The sequence below is a fragment of the Dermacentor albipictus genome, chromosome 10 (genome assembly GCF_038994185.2).
Source record: "Dermacentor albipictus isolate Rhodes 1998 colony chromosome 10, USDA_Dalb.pri_finalv2, whole genome shotgun sequence".
NCBI lineage: Eukaryota > Metazoa > Arthropoda > Arachnida > Ixodida > Ixodidae > Dermacentor > Dermacentor albipictus.
The window spans coordinates 48,601,733-48,610,323 of record NC_091830.1 but is presented as its reverse complement, the minus strand read 5'-3'; the positions used below and the strand labels follow the sequence as shown (position 1 = coordinate 48,610,323).

The 8,591-nt window shown below is 48.6% G+C and overlaps 1 protein-coding gene across 1 annotated transcript; it reads left to right on the top strand.

Moving 5' to 3' along the window:
• The first annotated feature begins 6,719 nt into the window (after window positions 1-6,719).
• On the top strand, window positions 6,720-8,591 carry LOC139050319 (solute carrier family 22 member 7-like). The gene has a single exon (XM_070526552.1). The coding sequence runs from the start codon at window positions 6,720-6,722 to the stop codon at window positions 8,589-8,591; it is 1,872 nt and encodes a 623-aa protein (XP_070382653.1).

The following is an 8,591-nucleotide window of genomic DNA, read 5'->3' as shown; positions in this document are numbered from 1 at the left end:
CGAAAACGTAAACCAGGAATGCAGGTAAATCGAAGGTGGCGTGGGGAGGCGGTAGCTTAGTGGTCAGCCTCCCGAGTTCACAATTGCACATTGCATCAGTGGAATGGGTTAGAATCGAAGTGGCGTTGCTTGTGAAGAAAGCTTTCTGTGCACTCCGGTGATGGTGAAGCTCAGAAGGAGGCGGCGACCTGACGATAACAGTTGTCGTCGGCGCAGCGTAATAAACGAACGGGCACGGCGAACCAAGGATTTAGCAACTACACTGTTGCCACATTAAACCACTGCGGCGACCAGTCTGTTTAGCACTTTGTTGCTGCCACAGTAAACAACCAGAGCAGCCAGTGTGTCTGGTTGGGCATGGTCAAACGCTGCGTTTCCCACTGCTCACCCGGACAGTGCCACGCGAGAAAGGCTCACGTTAACGGATACCTGTTATTCTCGCAACTATTAAAATAACTACCTATGAATGTGCTTGTACATGACAATTTTCTAATGTCTGTCTCCCTTTTCCTGAAGGCATGACAGTCATTTAGACAAAATGGTTGTGTGGAAGTTTTTGCTGCAGTTGGAGAGAAACATAATCCGTTAATAAGATTGGACTACAGTGCCGATGACGTTCACCAACGTGCAAGTAAAAAATAATTACATCTATGGAATCTTCCACTGTAGTTTGTAGCTTTGCTTTACAAGGAGGAGGGCAACTATCACGCAATAAATAAACTAGAAAAACACATAAATACAAATGCAACCCAGGATCATGCATGAAGTCCGGCAAGGTTCACTTCGCAACGCAGTTTGCGCAGTATTTATTGTCTACCCCGTTTTCCGCAGTTTCAACTCTCATAAAAGAAAAGTCTACGAACAAATGTAGCATCGCCAAAGTTACACAGGAGAGACTGGGGTTGAAACTGGGACACAGGGCACTGCTATCTTTTGAGCATTTGATGCATGTTGGAACTGAGGGAACCATTTGAGCCAAGTTATGGTTCTTATAAATAAGTCATTAGGTATTTTATTTTTGTCGGCGTCCTAAAATCAATCCTCTGCCAGTGCGCCAACTTTACGGTTTTAAATCACGCTATTAAATATTATTTAGGAAGATTTTAAAAAAGCCTTACTAGTTTACTTCGTATGAGCTGTCTATTGTATCGCTTCAATATACTGCAAAACTATCATTTCTACTCGAACGAGAGGCGGTTTGTCGCTGTCTGCTGTTAGGCTCTGTCTGCTGGAAGAACTACGCTAAGACATCACACAATTTCTAAGTTACATTCGAGCGATTTACATTGGTGAAAAAGCGTTCAAAAAGCAATAACGGACACGTAACTGGGTGTTACAGCGCCCATCCCTCTACACGCTTGACATTTTAATTCCTATCTATTTCTTAAAATATTTTTAATTGTCGGCGACTGACAGGTGCTAGGCGACGAAAACACAAGAAAGTTGCGTACTCTAATGGTTTTGTGTAAGGGTCAACGTATAGTAAGGCCTCAATAAGGACCCTTACATATGGAAAGGTCCCAGGCACACAACACGGATTCAGGGCGCAACGAGAACAACTGGAAATCACAAAGGGTCCTGATGATTAGCGGGCGATCCAAGTGTGAGTATCGCATAAAGATTTTCGGTATTGCTATTAAGCGCATAACTGGGCACAAGTGAGTTCCTTAGTGTGATTAGTCAGGGCAACGCTGCCACGAGCACCTAAAGTATTATCAGAGGTCGCACCTAAAGCCAAAAGTATTTTCGGCGGAAAAGTTGTATGTTCGATCGTGTTGAGGAAAAGAAAAATTGATAACTAACAAGTGGTGTCGTATAGCCAGGAGTTACACGTGAATGTCACCAAAGACATGGCCACGATCCTATCCCAATAATCAGTGGAAATGTACATTAACAGCATGTGGACCAGCGCGTGACTGAGACTTCGTTAGGAGCGCTGCCTGCTTGTGTTGTGTCCAGCACGAGTGAGAGAGAGATTCTTGTTTGGGAAGGAAGAAACATGGGGTAAAGTGCAGCGCAGTAACTGTCTCTCAGATGAGGACACCTCAACCGCGCTGCACAGGGGGGATGGGGTAGAAAAGAGTGATGGAAGAGACACGGAAGCAGCAGCAGCGGTCGAAACACCGTAGGTGTGGGGAGGGGGCTCAGAGCCGATCGGCTAGGGCGATGTCCTCGGCGAACACCAGAATCGCTCGGAAGAGGCGCTTCTGGCTTGAAATGCAGCCCGTGGGGTGCAGCAGATTGTCTACCATTGCACGGGGAAGGTTGCGTGCACAGTATACTTTTGCGAGGGCCGCGCGCGCGTTGTGTCTGCGATGGCATTGGAGGGATAGCAGCGACCTAAGTCCCTGACGGGAGGGGGGGGGGCTCGAGCATTGCCATACTGAATATATGCGCTGTGCTCAAGAAAGCCTGCGACATCAGCAGCGCGTGTAGCCGTGAAGGCTTGAGTGGTAGCTTACGATTGGTCGTATTTGGCAGCCACCAAGACAGACACAATCGTTGCGAAAATGAACAGAGGGAAAGGGCCGAGTGAGTTCAAACCTGTCTTAATGAAAGCGCTCCTGTGGTATATCAACACAGTGAAGCAGGCAGTCAACTTAAACGCATGACTTTTTTAAGCTCCGGAGGAGTTCGTATGAGGCGACAAAGCGACGAACAGAATAGCCTGTACCGAGCCATAAGAATCAGCTTGGTCATAAGCGTGCGCGACATGCCGTGGTCACCTGTCACCAAACTATCATGGAGTTGTGTGATGACGGTTTATCTACGGTGCTCGGGGAAAACAACTTCATATCAGAGGCGTTAGGAGGACGTTTCTACGGTACATGATCACACACTGCAAAAAAGCAGGCTTACGGATGAAGGCTTCAGAAGGTTGATACTACGGCCGTTGTTGATGTTGTTGAAAAAGACGACAGCGTTTTTCTACATTGTTTAGTCCTGAGGAAATGAGTTCAAGTTAAATTGATCATCTGCGTCAGAATGAGGGCGTCCTATGGCGAAAAGCGACATTACAAATGAAGGTGCCCTAGAACCCTGTGTACATTCCATACGATTGCGAAAATATGGCATTACGAAATAAACAGAAGACGAAAAGGAGTTGACCTATTAGTACAGTGTAGTAAAAAAGAAGCACATTCACAGTATAGTTGATGAGGGAGCAAAGAATGAATAGGCTCGAAAAAAAAACATTCTCGTAGGTATGTGGCAAACTGGATAGGCCAATAGCATTCTGGAAACCCATTAAGGTTACTCCTGAATGCACAAAGCAAACTGGCTCGTTCCCCCATTTGAATCTCGCCGTGATGAAAACCCGAAAGGACGTAATGACGCATGACTACGCGCGACTGTTTGCCACCAAATAACGACGATATTTTAGAGAATGATACGGTTCAGAATCGCGCTCTTTATTGGAGTAGTTTAACTAAAGTGGAAAAAAATAGCTCTAGTGTCGGGGTAAACTTGACTTTAAAATACTTAAGTCGCATAGCCGTCCGATTGTTGAGGACTTACGTGGGAGTGTGGCCGTCAAAACAGGCTAGGCTCGATGGGTAATTCAGTGAGGTGATGAATAGAAAGAAGGCACAAGGTTGCAACAGGCCTCAGGAAAATGAATAGTTGAGTAGCATGGTCCGGAGGCGTGCTATGGTTACAACGCCTATGAAAAATTTACGCAGAAACCCCTCTGGGAGTTTCTAAGTGTGCGTTAGCATTGTGCCACTGGCTCATCTCCACGCAGCCTGGTGTCATTATCAATGTTATGAAAATTGATCCGAACAGTATAAACGACAACGCTGCAGCGACAGCGAACATTATCAACCGTGTTCAGCTGTACTCCAGTGGCGGCGGCATATGACGCGGCAGCATATGACGCGGCCGCGTGGGCCCTATCTTGTAAGCGGTTTGTGATAGGGACACGGCACACCGAGTGTTGACAGCTTCGTTGGCGCTGCGTTCTCGCCGCTTAGTTCGCGCTGAAGCGAAAGGCAGCACGAAGGTCAATTCGTTCACGGCTGCGGGCCCTACCTTGAAAGCGAACGTCTTACGTGACGGACAGACGGAGCGACTCACTGACGGACGGGTTTCCTCGTTAGGTAAAGTGGCATATAAACGCTTACGCATTAAAAATCTCAATAATTATGAACGGAGGACAACAAGATTGCGGGCGTCATGGCAAAGTTGTAACCGCTGGATATCTCGGGACAACTAAATTTGTCGGGTTAAAGATAAAAACTCAACGTTGACAGGGTGGCCGAATTTCGGGACCAATAAGTTGACTGGGGAAGGAGTTCAGCTGAAGCCATATGTGCGAAATAGGGTGAGAATATCGGCAGGAGTTGAACAGAGGTACAGTAGGTCTTGTAGCCGACGCTAGTGCCCGACAACTGTAGGTCCACAGGCAACTGCCTATATGAGCGAGATGACTGGCCCTCCATTACATGGTCAGTCAGTGCTGAAATTACGGATATGCAATCTATGACATGAGAGAAAATCAACTCCATGATCCATTATTCGACGGCTGGTACTGATCTTCGCTCGATAAGAATGCGAACAAGTTTTGTCATGTGCCAAGTCTCACCTTCCTCCAACTGCCAAGATTTGTTAGTTTTATTCTTGACAGCCGCTCAGCTCGCGAGTGCAAGTAAATATGACGAGTTGTGCCAGTTGCCTTTGGGTATGTGGGCAAGCTTTTTCCTTTTCGATAAATGCTCGTGCACACTGCGGCTACATTGTAAATTTCGAACGGAAACATGGCAGGCAATATGGAGAACAGACAGATCCCACGAATTACAGCCCACTCATCATAAATAGCCGTCTTCTTTAACGTACCTGGATAACATGATGTTCCAGTAGTCTGAGACCTAACTGCATGTAATATATCATGCCCATGTCACGTTATATTGTCAGCAGCTTCGGCCATAGCGTGCTAACGGATGATGACACAGTTTGCACTATTCTTTTATCGTGCACTGTGCCTCAAGCAGGAAAACTGACTTGTTCATGTGTCTATCTTAATACTTAAGCACATCCTTTCTCGGTTGGCAGATTTTGCGGTAGCCGATGAGTTCGGATGAGAAAATTTACTCGGAAATTATTTGGGGTACCTTAGCGACACCGATAGGTAAAAATCAAGAGCCGTCCACAACGGCGTCTCACAAACACTATGTGCGACATTCGGATGGTAAGTCTTACCAACAAATACGGAATACGTTCCCAATGAAGAAAAGGTGCTACGGAGTGCTGACGACGACTATCCTAGCAAATTAACATCGCCGACTAAAAGAAACAGGGCCGTTGCTGCCTTTCGCGAAGCCTCTGAAAAGCTCGGAAATAGTGATCACTCTGTTTTCCGAGTGGCGACTAAATGCCCAAAAGGTAAGTCATTTCGAGGCGGCGGGCGACTACTGTTTATCAGGAACAGAGATAACGCCTGTGGTACAAGCTTCGGGGCGAAGTTCAGGCAGCAGGAATAGCTTCAAATTCTTTAATTTTTGTGTCGTTGGTGTCATCACTACGTCATAGCGCGGAAGTTCTGAAAGTTTTGGGTGAATACACCACCTTGTGGGCCCCATGTGAACTGAACCCTGATATCCAAAAAAAGGTGCATATCATGACACGCAAATAGCGGCAGCAAGAATGACCTTCCTCCAATTGAACGGTCTCAAACCAAAAGGACAAAGAATTTCTTCAAAAAATTCCCCGGACAGGCCTTGATTACGGCTTCATTAAGCATCTTTGCATGCTCTGAGCAATTAGGTTTAAACGGCTTTTCGTCTCACGGCTCGGTTCCCGAACAAATGTACTCAGAAAATCTCGTCATAAAGGATAACAAATTTTCTGTGTCCAACAGAGCATCATGGATGATCGCAAGAACTGTGAAAGTCTTATAATGCTCATTATTTCCTTCTTTTTGTATATTAACAAATTTCCTACTCCTGATACCTATATACCCATATTTCTTACTCCTGTGAAAGGTACGGATAACATGTCTCTGCATCTAACTTTCTCGTTCTGGAGACACATAGTCATCACCATGGAGGAATGAAAACTATAGTAGGGAGCATTACGTCACGCAACCAGACTTGGAAAGCGAACACTCGACCTTTGTGTTTAGATCACGCAGCAAAGAATCAAGATTTGCTGAGACGTTTCCTTCCCAGTAGCTGTGCCAGTGGCTTTTATGCGGTGCGTGCTTGTTCAGATGGCTTGCCGTGGCTTTAGCAGTAACACTAAAAGCAACCAGGTACTTTGACGTGCGCTCACGGGTTGGCCCATCAAATTCGGATTCAATCGCGTTGCGGTATGCTCCCTTCTATCTCTTTCCTTCCTACATGGTGATTACCGACAGTGGGCTTAAGCCCGCTACCAGCCTTCATGATTGCGAAGCTATGTTAAAGACAAAAACATAGACATTGATGAGATTCATTATTCATTTCTGGGTGCTGCAGTTATCAATATATATATTTTTCTGTGTGACAGTAAAGGAGAACAAAGTTTAAAGCACATTAACGACATTTTGTTCCGTAAATAGTAATAAAAAAGAGGACCCCGTCTAAGGTCACGCGACAACGAGACACAATCAAAAACGCTCGTTCAAGAAGAAGAAAACAACCTCTTCCTTCTGTCGGCCCGTACAGATAGCTCTCGTCTGAAGTACTTAGATATAGTTCGTTAAAGCCTTCTAAACCCCAACTGCCGCACCCTACAACCAGGCCATGGACCTCTTGCTCCCGAAACGACTGGCCGGCGCTGATCTCCGAACAAGTGAATCGTTTGACAGCGAAGAAGGCTTCGGCCACGGGCCCTTCCAGAAGAGGACGCTCCTTTTTATTTTTCTGGGATTCTTTTCACTTAATACCCAAACAGCCGTTGTGCCCCTCGTCACTGGTGACGTCGACCATTGGTGCAAGCCGCCGGCCGGATTTAACATCTCTGCAGCCGATTGGAAGAATGTTGCCATACCGACAGAGGCCGACGGACGCTTCAGCCGCTGCCGCGTCTACGAACGCTGCAAGCCCCCCGTTCAACCCAGCAGTTCCAGTGAAGATGGGAAGATTGGCGCTAGACCTGCCGAGGCCGGCTGGTGGTACACCAGGTGCTTCCTCGGCGAGCGTGATCTCAACAACACCAACGACACAAGCGACGCACCCTGTGACGAGTGGGACTACGACGTTCGGACGGCCGAGACCAGTGCGGTGAGTTATTGGAACATGGTGTGCCACCGACGTTTGCTGCCGGCAGCACTTGCCACCCTGGAGAATACCGGTAAGGTTTTCTCGCTTACCCTGCTCGGAGCGTTCGCGGACTACGTCGGCAGGAGAGCCATGCTCGTGGGCTCCGCCGTGGCGGTGGTGACCTGCACGGTGTGGACCCTGGTGGAGACAAGTTACGTGCGTTACGCTGTGGCACGTTTCTTTAACGGGGGCAGCGTCGCCGTATACGCGGCTTTTGCCTTCCTGATTCCATTCGAGGTCATGACGCACACGAACAGGCCACAACAGGGCCTGTTCCTGGCGGCTGTCAGTTCTGCGATAGGCGAGGTATGGAAAGCCATCGTCAAATCTATGGTCGTCGACTGGCGTCTGAAGCAGGTCATCTTCCTTGCTCCGATGGCTTTCCTGCTCCCTGCTTTGTCTGTAGCACGAGAGTCACCCCGCTGGCTTGTCGCGAAAGGAAGGCTGGACGCGGCAGAAGCAGTCATGATGCAGGCTGCCAATACGAACAACTTCCCGCTTGCGACCACCGCCTGTCTCATGCGAAAACTCAGGGAACAGGTCGAGAAACGCAAGGGTCAGGAAGGCGCAGACAAAGACGACTTGATCGACTGTCACTCCCTCCGACGTCGAGCGTTGGCAATGTTCTCTGTCTGCCTCTGCATATCGTTCGTCTATCACGTCAGCACTTTTTCGACGGCGCATTTGGGGGAATTCTGGATCCCGGGCCTCACGGTGGTGGTCACGCTGTTGTCATACGCCGCCATGCACTTCCTGATAACCGGCGTCGCCCTTATTACAGTACTTACCAGTTGCTTTGTGCTGACGGGCATCACCCAAGGCGCGCTGAGTATCGCCGCCTGTGCCAGACTCGGCGCTATCACCAAGGTTTTGCTCGTGCTATCCCAGGGCACGTCAATCGTGATTCTCATCCACTGCATCACATACGTGCTGGAGCTGTTCCCGTCGGCCGTACGGGGTGGCGCACTCTGCTGGGCGCTCGCCAGTGGGCGCGTAGCGGCCACGTGCGCGTCCATGATTTTCGTACTGAAGCCGACCGTACGCCAAGAAGTGCTCTTTGCCGGGACGGCACTGCTCCTCTTCGCCTGTCTGCATGTCATCCGTGCCCTGCCACGCACTACGGTGGTGGAGGAAGCGAAAATCCTGACAAGGCGAGCTTCGGACTCCAGCAGAATGACCTTGGACCACATGAAGCAGACGCTGGAGCGGCAAACCCAAGAAAAGGCGCTCAAGACTACAAGCTCGGACAGCTCCAAGGCCTCCAGAAGGAAGAGCCGCAAAGGCGGTGCCAGAAGAATTTCTCGCACTTCTAAGACATCCCGTGGCTCTTCCACCGACCGCGTGCAGAAGTGA